This window comes from Lynx rufus, unplaced genomic scaffold (assembly GCF_022079265.1).
Source record: "Lynx rufus isolate CCGP_SWC_20201006 ecotype Redwood Valley unplaced genomic scaffold, mLynRuf1.p SCAF_14, whole genome shotgun sequence".
Lineage (NCBI taxonomy): Eukaryota > Metazoa > Chordata > Mammalia > Carnivora > Felidae > Lynx > Lynx rufus.
The window spans coordinates 52,557,300-52,577,485 of record NW_025814828.1 but is presented as its reverse complement, the minus strand read 5'-3'; the positions used below and the strand labels follow the sequence as shown (position 1 = coordinate 52,577,485).

The following is a 20,186-nucleotide window of genomic DNA, read 5'->3' as shown; positions in this document are numbered from 1 at the left end:
TACAAGAGTTCTTCTTTATAAAATGCACTACTAGAATTCATCCTCTTTAAAAGAAAAAAGAGAGTTTGCACTGCCTTTTATTTGTGAGATTCACAGGTTTTCTCTTAATATTAAACACATTGCATATTTATAGGAAGGATAAAATGCATTATTAACATTTCTCTTGTATAATTATGATGGTGTCAATTTAATTAAAAGTATGTAGTTTTTACATGGTTTGTTTTTAGTAAAATTCACGTGATTTTGAATTTTGATTTATATACTATCATGATTAAAAATAATTATTTTTGTTAGTATTGCCTAAAGCAAAGATATTTTTAGTCACCAACACTTTGTTTATTTTTAAGCTTTTTAAGAGAGGTTCTGTTTTAATATATAAAATGAACCCCTTTATTCAAGAAAGAGGAAAAATAAAAGCACCCCTTTGTTTCACACCATAGTTTCTGGTTGTAAGACATATGTCAGATGCCTTGTTTGACAAAGAACAGTGAGTGTTTCTGTTGATAATTGACCATGAATGTATGGGTACCACCATTTCTGTCTTTACTAGACATAAATATTTATTTCTTTGAAAGAACCTTTATTTCCCCATGGACTGACACTAACTAGATAAAGGTTTTCCTCTCTCTCTTTCTTTTATTTTGTCTTTAAAGTTAGTTTTGAGGAACAAATTTAATAAGTGTTTTCATTATATATAATTTTCTATTATAACCTGTCTCCCTTTAGCACACAAATTATTGCCCATTGCTGGGAATTAGTTCACTTAAATGAATCTTGCAGCTTCAAAGCACTGAAGCTTTATCAAAAAAAAAAAAACAAAAGCATACAAATTTTGCATATACCCAATTTTTATTCCAATTTTCAGAGTATCTTCTTTTATTTTTAGATGAATCTGCGTTCTGTATTTACTGTAGAACAACAAAGGATTTTACAGCGTTATTACGAAAATGGAATGACAAATCAAAGTAAAAATTGCTTTCAGCTCATATTACAGTGTGCACAGGAGACTAAGCTGGACTTCAGTGTAGTCAGGGTAAGTATTGAGGTCTTAACTCTTGAATTTATAGGTTTTTATTGTAAGTGATAATTGCTTCATACAGTGAAGTCATTAACTTTATAAACAGTTTCATTTTCCTGGTGTAAAAATACTACTTTTTTTTAAAAAAATAGAAGTAATCATTTAGTATGTGTTTCTGTAAACACCTTGAGAACACTAAAACTTTTGCATTGTAAACATACCTCTAAAAAAAATCCCAGGCCTTTGAACTAATGAATACATTTAAAATTACTTGTTTATCCTATGCCTGCTTTAAACCCAGAATTAATCTGGACATAACCCACCAAAATGGTATCAGTAAAACAGGCATCTACCAAGGGACTATTGTGTACCTAGCATATTTTCTTCGTGTACTTGAATTTTTTTCATCAGGCCCTTTTTTTCACAGCTGAAAATGTCAGTACTTTAGCTTTATTAACTAGCTGTTAGCCCGTAACAATAACAGTTGTGGTGGCGCAGTAGAGAAGGTTTGTCATCAGGCATTTTTAATTTCAGCATTTTTGTCTTTTTAGGAAAACCTGGCCTTTTTAATGAATACCGCCCCCTTTTTTCTAAGTAAAATACATGCATTTTAATGGGTAACCTAATACGTAAGGAACAAGAAATCCCAGGGAGGAAATTTTCCTTTATCACAACCATAGTTATTCAGTTGTAAAAATCAGAGCCCCATGGATGGAACTGGAGAGTGTTATGCTAAGTGAAATAAGTCATACAGAGAAAGACAGATACCATATGTTTTCACTCTTATGTGGATCCTGAGAAACTTAACGGAAGACCATGGGGGAGGGGAAGGAGAAAAAAAGTTAGAGAGGGAGGGAGGCAAACCATAAGAGACTCTTAAAAACTGAGAATAAACTGAAGGTTGATGGGGGGTGGGAGGGAGGGGAAAGTGGATGATGGGCATTGAAGAGGGCACCTGTTGGGATGAACACTGGGTGTTGTATGGAAACCAATTTGACAATAAATTTAATATTAAAAAATTATAATAAAATAAATACATATAAAATAAAATAAAATAAAATAAAATAAATCAGAGCCCCTAAACTTCTGTGAATGGCAATGAGAAGGTGATAGAGAGGAGACAAGAGATAAATCTAACAGAACTAGTCACAGATTCTATAGGTCCTTTCATGTTTGTCTGAATATGCTACAGACACTTAGGAATTCAAAGATACCTTAGGAATTCAAAGATTGGCAACTTTCCATTTCTTGTCATTCATTAAGCTAATTTGGCAAAGAAAAGGCACACCTGTTTTTAAGTCCATTTTTCTTTTGGAGGACCCTTCAAAAGACCCTAAAGATAAAAATCTCTTGATAAGCAGAATTCTTTGGAAAATCTATTTTTTAATGACTAGAAGATGTATTCACCTTTGAACTCCTAAATTATAGGATGGAAATATCACATGATAACTGTTTTTTATCTGATGAAATCAACCATCTTATTCCGATTTCTGTAAGAACTAGAAATAGTCCTATTGGTAGCTCTGAATTCCCTACTTGAATTTACAGCTTGATTTTCTTTATGATAGAACCCAGACTATTTAATGGTTTTTTGTACCAGATTTGGTAAAATTGTGTATAAAATGAGAGAAAGTATGTGTTTTTTATTAATTTTTAAAAAATATTTATTTTTGAGAGAGAGACAGAGAATGAGTGGGGGAGGGGCAGAGAAAGAGACCCAGACACAGAATCTGAAACAGGCTCTGGGGTCTGAGCTGTCAGCAGAGAGCACAACACAGGGCTGGAACTCAGGAACTATGAGATCATGACCTAGGCAGAAGTCTGATGCTTAACCAACTGAGCCACCGAGGCACCCTGAGAGAAAGTATGTTTCAAGGTCAAGGTTGTCCTTTTAATAAATTCAGATCTTTATTTCCCTTTAGTAAACCTCAGAGAAAAATGTTTAATTGCCTTAGAAAGGATAAATGGGTAATATTTCAGATTGATGAAATTGCATTTTATAAGTATAAACTCATTTTTTTTTTCTTGGAGTAACTTTTTTCTTTTTTTCCTTCTATTTTATCATTACTTTAAAGTGAAAAGCCTTCTCAAACAGCTGCTTTGTGGACTATGTTACCTTTCATATTTCCAATTTGTTATTGCAATCTTCCTCTAATAACTTATTTGATTGTATTGTATATTGAGAGTGCTGAAATACAAAGATTTATATTTATGCTCCAAATGGTATGGAATCTAAAACAATGAGAATGAGAGAAGTAAACTCCTAGATTGTAAGCTTACAAGTAAAATATTATTTAAGTTTTAAGGAATTGTGTAAAACAGATTCTTTTTGTTCTAGAAGAGTGTAAATCATACAGAAATTCAGTCTTTCTAATCTAAATTCCAACACAATTTTGGTTGCTTTTTCCCATCTGAGGAGAAAGGAGTTGTTTATAGACTCATCATTCCATGACCTCCCCTGCCTTCAATATCTTACTCCAATATTCTACTTGAAAGAGACTTTTCTTTATTATTTTTAATATATATTTGTTGTGTTTTCCTCAAAAAAAACCTCAAATCCCATGGTACTAAGAACCTGATCCTAATGTAAAATGAACTTAAAAGATTAAGTCCATGCAAAAATAAATGGTAGAGTAATGGAACAGGGAAACCAAAGAAGGAGGTATGTAGAAAAAACAAACAAACAAACAAAACCTGTTTGGAGACCGTGAATTTCAAAGAGAGAACTGAAAGAGAATTTTATGGACACCAAGAATTGGTGACCTAATGTCTTTTTCTTTCTTTCTTTCTTTCTTTCTTTCTTTCTTTCTTTCTTTCTTTCTTTCTTTCTTTTTCTTTCTGTAGTATTGTTTTGTTAGTTTTCCCAAATTCTCATCATATCAGTTTTGTTTGATCCATTATTTTCTCTTTCTCCAATGAGTCATTTTGAATGAGAATAATTTATAGCCTATAAGCATTGGTAAATTTTGTATCCTGTAAATGAATAACTTTAAGTAAAATTTAATTTAGTTATTGGGAATGCTCAGGCAATAAATTTATTTTCAGAATTTTAAAAATATTTCTTAAGTATACACTTTCCTACTTTAACTTCAATGGAAAATATTGAAAATATGAAACCTTACTTTTGACCCAGAGTTTCATTATGGAAATGAATTATTGTACTGTGGTATAAAATAATACTGCTCACTACATGGTAAGCTATATGGGGTGATTTTCTTCTTCGCTAAAGTACCCCAAAGCATTTAATTATTTCTCACATTAATTCTGTTATGTTCTTCCTTTCTTATTTTTGGTGAGTAAAATTTCATGGGCATTCTTAGTTTTGGTGCCATCAGGTTGCCTCTAATTGCAATCTCTATACCAATGTTCTCCCTACTTTTTTTATTTCTAATTTGCTATAGAGTAGAATACTATATTTGGTGAAATCATGTATAAAATAGGAGAAAGTGTGTTTTAAGGGCAAGGGTTGTGCTTTTAGTAAGGTACATGTATCTTGTGATATCTATGTTGGCTGTGTTCTTGACAAGTGAGTTTGTTAGCTAGCTAATCTTCATATGCACATGATATTCTACTACATTTTACTTTTTTGAGGGGTTCATAATATAAATATCTAATAAACTCTATAAGCAACTGTATATGGTATATGTACATATTTTTATGTATAATATATATAATGAACAGTAAAACTATTAAAATGAGCCATAAATTTGCAATACACTAAGATCATTCTTAAACTTCCTGTATTAAGGTATTTATAGTAATGAGAACATTTATTTTTCTTAGAAATATTGCCCAGAGCTGCTTTCCGGATGTAATAGTTCTTGAATTCAAATTTTACAAATTCACTATGCTTTCCCACTGAAAGACTTAAAATGTAATTCTTATAAATTTTTGTAAAAATTATGAACAAATGCATAATTCTTCATATGCACATTTTTCATACTTAAAAAGCCATAACACAGTAACTTATTTTTAACATTTGTAAAATTCACCTTTTTGAACCATACACTGAAATTATATTTATCCAAAAATATTTCTATTTAAATATTTCTTTTGAGTATATACTTTAAATCCCTTCATTTTTCTACTCTATTCTTTAAATCCTTTTCATTCTCCTTTGATATTTATATTTATTTGTCATTTTGCTTGTAGTTTACACCTCTGCTATTCAGTAAAACTAAATCATAGTGAGTTTAAAATTCCGACAGCCTCATGTGAAGCAAAGTAGAGCATCTACATCTCTGGAATATTTTCTTGTTAGAAAAATACTAATTATAAAAGTAAAATGGCCAAGAAAGATGAAAATTTCGGGAGTTTCTTGCCATAGTGGAAGGAGAATGTGCTTTGAGGTCAAGTGAAATTTATTTTGAATCCTTGCTCTGCCACTTGCTGACAGGATATCCTTCTATAAGCTACCTAATATTTCTGAACATCAGTGTTTTTATTTATACAATTAGGAAAATAATCAAAGAAGCCAATAAAAATGTAAACACATAGTGAGGATCCAATACATGTTAGCTTTATTTATGGTATTCTAGGGGTGCCTGGGTGGTTCAGTTGGTTAAGCGTCCGACTCTTGGTTTCAACTTCGGTCATGCTCTCACTGTTTGTGAGTTCAAGCCCCATGTCAGGCTTGGCACTGACAGTATGGAGCCTGTTTGGGACTTCTCTCTCCCTCTCTCTCTGCTCTAACCCCTGGCTTGCTCTTTCTCAAAAAATAAACAAAGAATTTAAAAAAAGTTATTTATAGTATTATAGAAACTTTAATGTAGATTGTGTAAACATTAAAAACTGAGTAATTTTTGTGGTCTTCAAAAACAAATCACCTAAAAGTTAACCAAATATACCCTGCACCATGTTTGTGCAAGGCTAGTTGATTTAATGTTTTCACTTACTTATTTTTTCTTTAATTCATAATAGATTAATGTGTTTTGGTAGTTTATAGTATGGTATGTATTTTGAAATAATTATAAAGTTTGCTGATCACATTAGGGAATGTAATATTTCTTATTACATATTTCTTATTGCATAATCATAATTCAGTATAATACTAGATTGTTACAACAAATCACTTCTATAAAAGTGCATATTTTGTAATCAAATACTAAATGCCAACCTCTTATATTATTTTTATTAATGATATTTTTTTCTTTTATAACAATAATATACACTCACTATATAAAATTTGGTATGTGGGGCGCCTGAGTGGCTCTGTCGGTTGAGCGTCCGACTATGGCTCAGGTCATGATCTCATGGTTGGTGGGTTCGAGCCCCGCATCGGGCTCTGTGCTGACAGCTCAGAGCCTGAAGCCTGCTTCGGATTCTGTGTCTCCCTCTCTCTCTACCCACCCCCCTGCTCATGCTCTGTCTCTGTCTCAAAAATAAATAAACATTAAAAAAATTTTATTTGGTATGTAAAGTATAAAGAGGGAAATAACTACCATGAATTAATGACAAAGTGGGAAAAATATTTGCAACTTGTGACAAAGTGTTGCTGTTTCTAGTAGAAAATTGCTTTTATTTTTATTTTATTTATTTATTAATATAATTTATTGTCAGATTGGTTTCCATACAACACCCAGTGCTCATCCCAACATCCCTCCTTCCTGCCCATCACCCATTTTCCCCTCTCCTCCACCCCCATCTACCCTTAGTTTGTTCTCAGTCCTTAAGAGTCTCTTATGGTTTGCCTCCCTCCCTCTCTGTAACTTTTTTTTCCCCTTCCCCAACCCCATGGTCTTCTGTTAAGTTTCTCAAGATACACATATGTGTGAAAACATATGGTATCTGTCTTTCTCTGCCTGGCTTATTTCACTCAGCATAACACCCTCCAGTTCCATCCATGTTGCTGCAAGTGGCCAGATTTCATTCTTTCTCATTGCCAAGCAGTATTCCATTGTATCAATTTAAAAAGACAAATATCCCAATATAAAAATGAGTAAAGTTAATGGGTAAGTGATACAGTAACCATAGAAATTCAAATGAAAATAGCAATTATATACCTTATATTAACTCCTAGGCTAGTAAAGACTACAAAAAGATAATGTAAAATGTTGATGAGGTTGTGGGGAAACCGGAACTCTTGGACAGTACTTTGAAAATATCAAAAAATCAAACACTTTCCCTTCTAGGATAGCATTGTAATGGACCAATAGCACAAAGATGCATATACAATGACATGTACTTCATTATGATTTATAATAGTGAATATTTCTAAAAATAACCCAGTAATATCTAGCAATATTAAATTAACCAAGTTGTGATATAGTCATATAACATTGTTAAACATGAAGATTACAAGTATATATTTGTTTAAGAATATTATGAGCATTTTCCAATGTCATTAAATACCCTATCTTTAGTATCCTTCCAGTGTCTCACTATTATAAATAAATATATGATGGACATAATTCCATATAACTTTGTATATGATTGTTTTTAGGATAAATTCCCAGAAATGGATTTACTACAAAAGGGATGTAAACATTTTTAGGGTTCTTGCTACAGGTTAATTGAATGGGTTTTGAGGACAGAAGCAGTAATACAGTTCTATTATCAAAGTTCTTAGATAGTTATTGAGTGCAAGTTCTTGAACATGTCTGACCATATACTTTATTTATTTTTTACTTTTTTTACCTTATACTTCAGTTACTTTTTCTTTTATTGTATATTTTTGTTTGAAAAATTTATAGGCTTTAGTTCTATGACAATGAGAACACAATTTATCACATTGAAAGTTTTTTTTTTCTTTTTTTTGTTAAAAACATTTCTATAATATCATTTTTTATCCTTACAGACGTGGGTTGGCAATAAGAGAAGAAAAATGAGTAGTAAGAATTCTGAATCAGGAGCAACAACAGGAACTCTTCCCAGTACCTCTTTGACAGCTCCGGACATTACAGTCAGAAATGTAGTTAACATCACTCGACCGTCAAGCCAACAGTCTTCTTGGACATCTGCCAATAATGATGACATTGTAACTGATGCATACAGTCCAGCAAGTTCATCAAGTAAGCAAGGGACAACCAAACATTCAGATACACAAATTACAGAAGCACATAAAATTCCTATTCAGAAAACTGCCAGTAAAAATGATACTGAGTTTCAGTTGCACATTCCTGTTCAAAGACAAGTAGCACACTGTAAAAATGCTTCTCTGCTCTTAGGTGAAAAAACAATTATCTTGTCAAGACAGACAAGTGTGCTAAATGCTGGAAATTCAGTATACAGTCACACAAAGAAAAACTATGGAAGCTCTTCAATGCAGGCCTCTGAGATGATGGTACCTCAAAAGCCATCTATGTGCCACCGACCTTGCAAAATTGAACCAGTTGGAATTCAGAGGTCATATAAGCCTGAACACATGAGTCTAGCATCACAAAACTTATGTGGGCAAAAGCCACCTATTAGAGACCCTTACTGTAGAACGCAAAACTTGGAAATCCGTGAAGTATTTTCATTGGCTGTTAGTGATTACCCCCAGAGAATTCTGGGAGGAAATGCCCCACAGAAGCCTAGTTCAGCAGAAGGAACTTGTTTGTCCATTGCAATGGAGACTGGAGATGCTGATGATGAGTATGCCAAAGAAGAAGAGTTGGCATTGATGGGAGCACAGATACCAAGCTACTCAAGATTTTATGAAAGTGGCAGATCCCTTGGAGCAGAGAACCAAAGTACAGTACTTCCTGGACCAGGAAGAAATATGCCAAATTCACAAATGGTGAATATTAGAGACTTGGCAGACAATGTACTCTATCAAAGCAGAGACTACCATTTGACACCACGGACCTCATTGCATTCAGTAGCTACTACGATGTACAGTAATACAAATCCATCACGGAGTAATTTTTCTTCACATTTCGCATCATCAAACCAATTGAAGTTATCACAAAACCAAAACAATTACCAGGTAATGTATACATTCATTTTATAAAATTTTTAAAAAGCTTTTTTTGGTGTAAAAAGCTGTGTTTGATATCCAGTTAAACATGAAACTTGGGTCACTTAACTCATACTGTGTTTTTTTGTTTTTTTTGGTTTCTTTGTTTTATTTTTTTTAATGTTCATTTAATTTTGAGAGACAGAGACAGAGCAAGAGTGGGGGAGTAGCAGAGAAAGGGAGAAACAGAATCCAAATCAGGCTCCAGGTTCTTAACTGTCAGCGCATAGCCCAATGTGGGGCTCGAAAACACAAACTGCAAGATCATGACCTGAGCAAGTCCGCTGCTTAACTGACTGAGCCACCCAGGTGCCCCATCACTTAACTCACACTTTGAAGTAATTTGAGATTTTTTGCTTCAAATTGGTAGTTTGAGGTCAACTATTTGCCGAATGTTATGCTGTCTTTGTCATGTTTAAATTGCTTAGTTTTTTTCCCATGGAATATAATCATGGAAGCTTTCTCCTGACATTTAAAATGATTTTGTTCAGGAATTATTAGTCTTATGGGAAGCATGGCATTTCCCATTACTAAAATAAGACTAAATTGACTAGGTTCATCCACTTGAACATAGATTATTCCTGTGATGGTTTTTACTTGCAGTTTTGGAAGCTGTCAATAGATGAGTGGTGCTTTCCATGCATAACTGGCAAAGCAAGTCAATCATTTCCCCAAGAGATGATGGCTGAGAAGTCACAGTATGCAGTAACTCAGCCAACTACTTTTTCTAAAAGTAAATACTTTATTAAAACATCAAGTGGAATATTGATCAAGTTTTAAAAATGTTTATAAAGAAGAGACATTCAGATTTAAATGTAAAGCAACTTCAAACCTGTGTAAAAATAGGTGTTATTTCTACACTGCTTCACATATTCAGTTGTTTAGATATGCTTCAAATAATCTCAAAACAGAGGTGAAAGCCCACCTCAGAACATCTCTTAAGACCAAGATTTCTCTGAAAAACATGTTTCTGTGAATTTGAATAGCAGGACATAGATGTTTGCTATTTTTCCTTGCTAATAGCTAGACACTTTGATTTTTTCAACCACAGTATTTAAGTATAATCTGGACTTAAGGGGCATCTGGGTGGCTCAGTTGGTTAAGCCTCTGATTTCAGCTCAGGTCATGATCTCGAAGTTTGTGGGTTTGGCCCTACCTTGGGCTTTCTGCTGTCAGCACAGAGCCTGCTTTGGATCCTCTGTCTCCCTCTCTCTCTGCCCCTCTCCCATTTGTGTTCTTTCTTTCTCTCTCTCTGTCAAAAATAAATAATACAAAAAAATTAAAAAATCTGGACTTAACGTGCTTCCAGGCTATTCTCAACCAATATAAGGAACCAAATTCTCTTAACTCCCTCCATCTTATAGCTCCCTGCTTCAAAATGAAAAGCAGTAACAGAGTATAGGCAGAATCTCTCTGGCACCTAGCCCTAACAGAAGAGGACTCTGTCATCATCATTAGTATTCATTTACTATTGAGAATCTACACATTTTTCTGTGTTGTTCTTTCCTAAAACATGCTTAAAGTAACAATGAATCATACTATTAAGATCCTCACACAAACCAGTTTTAATTTACCTTCTCTTTTGTACTTCTTTACCCCATTAGTGTTGTTCTTAATAATAGCCATAACAATAACATTTACCATCTGTTGAGCGTCTTCCACATACCAGACATCATCAGTCACCTTATATACCTGATCTCATTGAATCTTCTGGACATATAGGCCACTCTGAACATATAGGTAATTTATATATATTTTGGTAACTTGCCCAGGATCACACAGCTAGTATGTACATGACAGAACCAGGATCCCAAGTAAGAAATATATCATGTGGTTATTTTTTTTTCTGTTTTACCACACAGCCTAATGATTTCAACTGTGTAGAGTATTTGGAAGCCTGAAAGTGCAGTTTAATTTTTATTTTTTCATAAGCCAACAACTTCCTTAAAAATAAGTTAACCTATGTTTTACCTTAAACTTTTTTAATGTTTATTTTTTTTTGAGAGAGAGAGAAAGAGAGAGTGTGAGTGGGGGAGGGTCAGAGAGAGAAGGAGACACAGAATCTGAAGCAGGCTCCAGGCTCCAAGCTGTCAGCACAGAGCCTGATGTGGGGCTCAAACTCACAGACCACAAGATCATGACCTGAGCCGAAGTTGGACACTTAACTGACTGAGCCACCCAGGTGCCCCATATGTTTTACCTTTTTACAATCTATATATTTTTTTCCTGACAGAACACTTAAAATTAAATTTGTTTTATATAAAAGAACCTCTTAAAAGGAAAAAGCTTAGCAACTTTTTGGAATAGTAATCTCTTTAAAGAAAGGCAGTCTGACAACAATGAAGAGCATCGGCTTAGAGCCTGATAGGCCTGGATTCAAATCTAGGTTCTGCCACTTTCTACTTGGGAGGACTCAGGCAAGTGGCATAACTTCTCTGTTTAACAGTTTCCTCATTTATATAATGTGGTTAGTAACATCTGTTTCACAGGAAAGCTGTGACGTGATTATGTCACAATCAGTGCAAAGCTACTTTTACATTCCCTGGCACATAAACTGTCTTATACATATGACATTGTAGTTGGAAAATTTTTGAAACTTTGGTAGCCCAGGTCTCCTTTATATTCAAATAAAATATTTCAAAAGCCCACAATTATCACAGGGTAGTTGAAGAATAAATACCTGTAGTGTTGACTGAAAGAAGACTGAAGATTACCCATCAACTTTACCATAATGTGTGTACACTTATTAATATTATACCACACTTCCTCCAACTTGACCTTAGATTGTATGGGAAAGCGTGTTTGCAGAGAACCTTGGGGCATTGTTTTGCCCCTCCTTTCTCTTAATTAGTTGAGATTTGGGGAAACCAAAGCAGGCTGGGGAAGTGTAGTCCATGAAAATGTCTTAGTCCATTTGGGCTTCTATAACAAACATACGATTGACTGGGAGGACTAAACAACAAACATTTATTTCTCACAGTTTTGGTGGCTAGGAAGCCCAAGATCAAGGTGCTGACAAAGGGCTGGTATCTGGTAAAGGGCTGCTTTCTAATTGATAAATGACTGTCTTCTCACTGTGTCCACATATGGAAGAAGGGGCAAGGGAGCTCTCTAGGTTCTCTATTATAAGGACATTAATCCCATTTATGAAGGCTCAATTCTCATGACCTAATCACCTCTCAAAAGCCCATCCTCCAAACACCATCACACTGGTGATTAGGTTTCAACATATTAATTCAACTATGACACAAGCATTCAGTCCATGGTAGTTATTCTCTAAAATTTAGAAGAAGTTCTATTACCAAGATATATTACTGTTAGGTGAGGACTTAGAAAAATAGAATCTATGGCCATATTGGCAACTTCCTAGCTGTGAAACTATAAGCAAGCAATTCTCATTAGTTTCTGACTTTAGGACTGTATAGCAAAGATATCTGCCTCTTCTTCCTGTTACACCAGGTATCTTCAAGCTGAGGTCTTCCTGCAAGAAGGTCAAGCTATCTAGGTGAATGAGAGCAAATTGAGGGAATCCTAGAGGATGCTGAAAAGTTGAAATCAGATCTGTTTTGGAACCTTTTGGGAATGCCATATTAAGATTTGAAGTGGTAATAAGGAAACTGTCAGGGGGTGCCTATATCAGGATACTATAGTTTAGTTCCTTTTTTTTTCTTTAGAGGACAATTTATTTCATTTTATGTAAACCTTATTTTTTGATAGTTTCAAGTTTTTATTTAATTTCATTTTTTAAATTTACATCCAAATTAGTTAGCATACAGTACATCATTAGGGAAATACAAATAAAAACCACAATGAGATACCACCTTACTCCTGTCAGAATGGCTAACATTAACAACTCAGGTAACAACAGATATTGGCGAGGATGCGGAGAAAGAGGATCTCTTTTGCACTGCGGGTGGGAATGCAAGCTGGTGCATCCACTCTGGAATACAGTATGGAGGGTCCTCAAAAAATTAAAAATATAACTACCCTATGACCCAGCAATTGCACTACTTGGTATGTATCCATGGGATACAGGTATGCTGTTTCGAAGGGACACATGCACCCCAATGTTTATAGCAGCACTATCGATGATAGTCATTTTTTATTTAACTTCCAGTTAGTTAACATACAGCATAATATTAGTTTCAGCTGTAGAACTTACTGATTGATCATTTATATACAACACCCAATAACCACCACCACATGTGCCCTCCTCAATACCCATTGGCAACTTAACCCATTCCCCCACCAACCTCCACTGCAGCAACCCTAAGTTTATTCTCTATAGTTAAGAAACTATTTTATGGTTTCCTTCACTCCTTTTTCCCCCATGTTGATTTTTTTTTCTTAAATTCCACATGAGTGAAATCATATGCTATTATTTGTCTTTCACTAACTTATTTCCCTTAGCATAATGTTCTCTAGCTCCATCCATGTAATTGCAAATGGCAATATTTCATTCTTTTTTATAGTTGAGGAATATTCCCTTGTATGTATATACCACACCTTCTTTATCCATTCATCAGTCAATGGACATTTGGGCTTTATCCATAATTTGGCTACTGTTGATAATGCTGCTATAAATAATGGGGTAAATGTACCCCTTCAAATCCATATTTTTGTATCCTTTGGGTAAATATCTGATAGTGCAATTGCTGGATATTAGAGTAATTCTATTTTTAACTTTTTGAGGAACTCCCATACTGCTTTCCAGACTTCCTGCATCAGTTTGCATGGCCACCAGCAGTGTAAGAGGGTTCCCCTTTCTCCACATCCTTGCCAACACCTGTTGTTTCCTAAGTTGTTAATTTTAGCCATTCTGACAAGTGTGAGAAAGTATCTCCTTGTAGTTTTGCTTTCTATTTCTCTGATGATGAGTGATCATGTGTCTGTTGGCCATATGGATGACTTCTTTGAAAAAAAAAAGTCTATTCATGTCTTCTGTCAATTGTTGACTGGATTAAATGTTTTTGGTTGTTCATTTTTATATATTCTTTATATATTTTGGTTACTATCCCTTTATCAGATGTGTCATTTGCAAATATCTTCTCCAATTCTGTAGGTTGCCTTTTAATTTTGCTGATTGTTTCCTTAGCTGTGCAGAAGCTTCTTGCCCTAATGAAGTCTCAATAGTTCATGTTTGCTTTTGTTTCCCTTGACTCAGGAGATGTATCTAGTAAGAGGTTGCTATTGCTGATGGGAAAGAAGTTACTGCCTGTGTTCTCCTCTAGGATTTTGATGGTTTCCTGTCTCACATTTAGGTCTTTCATCTATTTTGAATTTATTATTGTGTACAGTGTAAGAAAGTGGTCCAGTTTCATTCTTTTGCATGTTGCTGTCAAGTTTTCCCAACACCATTTGTTGAAGAGAATGTCTTTTTTTCATTGGATATTCTTTCCTGCTTTGTTGAATATTAATTGACCATTTAGCTGTGGGTTCATTTTGGGTTTTCTATTCTGTTCTATTGATCTAGATGTCTGTTTTTGTGCCATTACCATAGTGTCTTGATGACTACAGCTTTGTAATATAAATTGATCCTGGCATTGTCATGATTTTAGCTTTGCTTTTCTTTTTCAAGTTTACTTTAGCTATTTGAAATCTTTTTTAGTTCCATACAAATTTTAGGATTGTTTGTTATAGCTCTGTGAAAAATGCTAGTGTTATTTTGGTAGGGATTATATTATGTGTGTAGATTGCTTTGGGTAGTGTAGACATTTTCATAGCATTTGTTCTTCCAATCCATGAGCATGGAATCCTTTTCCATTTCTTTGTGTCATCTTCAATTTCTTTCTGGATTGTTTTATACTTTACAGAGTACAGATGTTTTAACTATTGAGGTAGGCTTATTCCTAGGTATCTTTTGTTTTGGGTGCAGTCATAAATAGGATCAATTCCTGAGTTTGTATTTCTGCTGCTTCATTATTGATATATAGAAATGCAACAGATTTCTATATGTTGATTTTGTATCCTATGACATGACTGAATTCATGTATCATTTCTAGCAAATTTTTGGTGGGGTCTTTTACATTTTCTATATAGAGTATCATGTCATATCCGAGTAGTTAAGTTTGACTTCCTCCTTTCCAATTGGATGCCTTTTATTTCTTGTTGTCTGTTTGTTGTGGCTAGGACTTCCAGTATTATGTTACATAACAGTCGTGCAAGTGGGCATCCCTGTCTTGTTCCCGACTTTAGAGGAAAAGCTCTCAGTTTCTCCCTCATTGAGGATGATATTATCTGTGTGTTTGTGGTATATGACATTTATTACATTATGTTCTCTCTAAGCCTACTTTGTTGAGATTTTTTATCATAAACGGATACTGTATTTTGTCAAATGATTTTTCTGCATCTATTGAGATGATCATATGCTGCTTATACTTTCTGTTCTTTATGTGGTGTATCATGTTGATTGATTTGTGAATATTGAGCCACCCTTTCAGCGGAGCAATAAGTCCCACTAGATTGTGGTTTATTATTTTTTAAATGGATTGTTCTATTTGGTTTGCTAGTATTTTATTGAGAATTTTTGCATACATGTTGATCAGGGATATTGGCCTGTTCTTCTCTTTTTTAGTGGAGTCTTTATATATTTTTGTTATCAAGGTAATGCTGGCCTCATAGAATGAATTTGGAATTTTTCCTTCAATTCCTAGGCATTTTTTGGAATAATTTGAGAAGAATAGTTAAGTCTTCTTTAGATGTTTGATAGAGTTCGCCTGTGATAGCTATTTGGCCCTGTACTTTTGTTTGTTGGGACATTTGGAGTTACTGATTCAATTTCTTTGCTGGTTATCAGTCTATTCAAATTTTCTGTTTCTTCCTGTTTCAGTTTTGTAGTTCATATGTTTCTAGGAATTTATCTATTTCTTCCATGTTTTGTAATATGTTTGCATATAGTTTTTCATAATACTCTCTTATAATTGTTTACATTTCTGTGGTGTTGGTTATTTCTCCTTTCTCATTAGTGAATTTATTTTTTTTAGTCTTTTCTCATTTCCTTTTGATAAGTCTGGCTAGAGGTTTATCAATTTTACTAACTTTTTGAAAGAACCAGCACCTGGTTTTATTGATTTATTCTTTTGTTTGTTTGGTTTTGTAAAATTTATTTCTGCTCTAATCATTATTATTTCCCTCTTTTTCCACCTGTAGACATTGTTCACTATACTTTTTCTAGCTCTTCTAGGTGTAAGATTAGGTTGTTTATTTGAGATTTTTCTTGCTTCTTGAGGTAGGCCTGTATTGCTATATACTTCCCACTGAGGACCACTTTTACTTTATCCCAAAGGTTTTTGACCTTTGTGTTTTCATTTTCGTTTGTTTACACTGTTGGTGGGAACACAAACTGGTGCAGCCACTCTGGAAAACAGTATGGAGGTTCCTAAAAAAGTTAAACATAGAACTACCTTATCATCCAGGTATTGCACTTCTACCCAATTCAGTGATACATGCACCCCAATGTTTATAGCAGCATTATCAACCATAACCAAATTATGGAAAGAGCCCAAATGTCCATTGTATGATGAATGGATAAAGAAGTGATATGTATATATACAGTGAAATATTAGTTAGCCTTAAATAAAGAATGAAATTTTTCCATTTTTACCTACTTGGATGGAACTAGAGAGTATTATGCTGAGCGAAATAAATCAGTCAGAGAAAGACAAATACCATGTGATTTCACTGGTATGTGGAATTTAAGAAACAAAACAAACAGTAATAGGGGGGAAAAAGGAGAGACCATACCTAGAAACAGACTCTTAACTATAGAGAGCAAACTGATGATTACCAGATGGGAGATGGGTGGGGATTGGGTTAAATAGGTGATGGGGATTAAGGAGGGCACTTGTGATGAGCCCTGGGTGTTTATGTAAGTGTTGAATCACTAAGTTGTACACTTGAAACTAATATTATACTGTGTGTTAACTAACTGGATTTTTAATAAAAACTTAAATATAAAGTCCACAACTATTAATGTGTTTATGTTTATGTTTATTTTATCTTTTAGTTCTTTTAGTTTTTACTTTATATATTTAGGTCCTCTGATGTTGGATACATAAACATTTAGAATTGTTATATTGTCTTGATGGATTTGACCCCCTTATCATTGTATAATGTCCTTCTTTGTCTCTTTTTCCCCTGTTTAGATTAGTTTAATTTGTCTAAGTATAGAGATTTCTGCTTTGTTTTACAATGTGCTTGAAATATTTTTCTGTGTCTTCATATACACTCTTTGCATGTCTTTAAGCCTAAAGCAAGTGTCTTGTAGGCAGCATATTATTGGCTCATGTTTTTTTTTCCATCCATTCAGGTAATCTGTTTCTTTTACATTTACTTCTCCCATCAAGTTTAGGTTATAGATGCTGTAGTTTACATGATTTTTATATTGTGTAACCAATCACAAGTTTTGGCACTTATAGTTATTTTTTACTTTCTTCTTTTAACTTTTAAAGTATAGGTGTAAGCAAGTTATGCACCACCATTTCCATATTACAGAGTCTAACTTTATTTATATTTACTATATATAGTATTTTGTTGTTTTACTACCATATATTTACAATTACCTGTGAGTTTTATTCTACCTTTATATGTTTGTATGGTATTAGCATATTTTTAGTATTATTAGTAGAACTCCCTTTAACATTTCTTGTAAGACAGGTCTAGTAGTGGTGAACTCCCTCAGCTTTTGTTTATTCAAGAAAATATTTCTGAAGGACAGCTTTGCTAGGTATAGATTCTTGGTTGACAGGTTTTTTGTTAATATTTTGAATATATAATTCCATTATCTTCTGGCCTGAAAAGTTTCTTTTGAGATATCTGCTTATAGTCTTATAGTGGCTCCCTTGTATGTAACTTCTTTCTTCTTTCTTGCTGCTTTCAAAACCTTTCTTTGTTTGACTTTTGACAGTTTAGTTATAATGTATCTTAGTATAATCCTACTCAGGTTCAAACTTTTTTGGGTCCTTTTGGCCTCATGGATATGTCATGTTAATTTTACTCCCCAGGTATGGGACGTTTTCAGCCATTTTTGCTTCAAATATACTTTCTATACTATTCTCTTTCTGGCATTCTCATAACGTGGATATTGTTTTGTAATTGTGTCCCATAAATTCCATGGACTTTCTTCCCTCCTTTTTATTCTTTTTTTCTTTTTGATCCTGTGACTATGTAATTTCAAATGGTCTATCTTCTAGGTCTCTTCTTTTTTCTGCATGGTTGGGTCTGCTTTTGAAGCTCTCCACTGAATTGTTCAATTTAGTCATTGTCTTTTTCAGATCTATGCTTTCTAGTGTTTTTCTGTGTTTTTCCAATGGTTTCTATTTCTTTGTTGAACTTCTCTTTTTGTTTATGCATTACTTCCCAAATTTCATTTTTTGTGTGTATTCTTGTAGTTTACTTCACTAGTTCACTTTAAAGGGATTGTTCTAAATTCTTTTTATGAATGTTCATAGATCTCCATTTATTTAGGGCCAGTTTTTGAAATTTTATTATGTTTTTTTTTTGGTGGTGTCATGTTTAATGATTTTCATGATCCTTGATTGTTTATTTGGTGCCTGTGCATTTGAGTAAGCAGTCTCCTCTTCCAGACTTTATAGGTTCTCTTTGGCAGAGACAGTTCTTCACCAGTCAGCTCACTTTGGGTTTCTGAATATGCCTGTTGGCAATGTCCTTGAGAATGTGGAGCTTGCTATCAGGATCTATTTTGGGGCAAGGTTACTGTGAGCTCTGAGTTCGCTGGGCTTCCCCTGGCTGAGAACAGTTGAATAGGACTGCTGGCTTGATTCTGTGTACAAGCAAGGCTGTAGGTTGTGTTCCACAGTTGCCTAGGTTCCCTGGACAGGCTGTATAGATGGTTAAGTCTGGGTACTATATTCAGTAATAGATGATACTTTGAAATGGTTCAGTATAACAGAATAGACCCCAGAGTCTTCATGTCTCCTTGTTTGTAGATTTAAATCAGGCAAGAGCGGGTACTGAATTCCCTAGCCAGATAAGGTTACCAGTTTTACTTTTGCATGGAAAGCCATGGGCTTCTGCTCTCTAAGTGCCACTTCAAGCAAGGTTGTTGGATGAACTGTTCAGCTTTCAATGTGCTCATTAGGTTCCCTGGTTGGTAAGGGTGAAGGCTGTATTCAGCCATGGAATGGGCTACAAATTTGTTTCTGTGGGTAGAACAAGAGAGCTATTTTCAAGACTGGAAAGGCTCTTTGTTTTTGGTCTTGACTCAAGTCAAACCATACCACCAAGCTACCTGACTGAATGGGGTCACTGGCTGTGTTCTGTGGATGATCAGGTTTTCCTGCCAGAGTCTGCACTCAAGTATTGCTGGGGTATGCAGCTCTCCAGGTGTTTCAGCCAGGCTTTCTTGTCAGTTGGGACTGGGAGCTACACTTAGCAGTAGGCATGGTCAGAAGTAGCTCCACTGCTGAGCATACAGGATGACCAGCCCCCAGAAGCTTCCTGTGTATTCCCAGTCAGGGCCTCTGGTCTAAGGGTCTGGAGCTATGCTCATCAATGAAAGGGGTTATTAATTAGCTCCTCTACCTGGGCAGCTTGACTCCAAACTTGGAAAAGCTCTTTATTCATGGTCTTGATTCAAGTTGACTTACTGTCCAAGTTCCCTAGCTGAACAATGCCACTGGCTTTGTTCTGTGGATGATGAGCTTTGCTGCCACACTCTGATCTAGTGCTGCTGAGTTGTGCAGCTTCAAGGTGTTCTGGCTAACCTTTTCTGGTTAGGTATGGCTGGGAGCTACATTCAGCAGTGGGTTTGGCTATGACTCAGCCACCCTGCCTGGGTGGAGACAAACCAGACTGTAGGGTTAGAAAGCTCTTCATTCAAAGACCTGAATCAGACAGACTTGTACCTTGCTGAATTCCCTGGTCAGACTGCACAACCATGTTGGCTCTGCAGATAAGCCAATCCACTGGGTGGGACTACTACTTGGGCATTGCAGTTAGGACTTTGGTATGCCAAATCTGAGTTCTGGTTGGTGTCAGCCCCTGTGTGTAATGAGTCACTTTTGCTGCTTTCAAGATTCCTTGTATGTGTCTTTTGACAGTTTCATTATAATGTATCTTCATGTGAATGTCTTTGAATTTATCCTAGTTACAGTTTGTTGAGCTTTGTGGATTTGTATGTCAATGACTCCTCAGTTTTGGGAAGTTTTCAGATATTATTTATTCAAATAATTTATCTTCCTCTTTCTTTTTACTTTTCCTTTTGGGGCT

General features: G+C 34.7%; 1 protein-coding gene across 1 annotated transcript in view; it reads left to right on the top strand.

Annotated features, from left to right (window-relative positions):
- The first annotated feature begins 886 nt into the window (after nt 1–886).
- HDX (highly divergent homeobox) overlaps nt 887–20,186 on the top strand; it is a 134,437-nt gene continuing 115,137 nt past the window's right edge. The window contains exons 1-2 of the mRNA XM_047075697.1: nt 887–1,033; nt 7,815–8,927. Of these exons, the coding sequence (XP_046931653.1) occupies nt 887–1,033; nt 7,815–8,927 (1,260 nt within the window). The remainder of the gene's footprint in view (nt 1,034–7,814; nt 8,928–20,186) is intronic.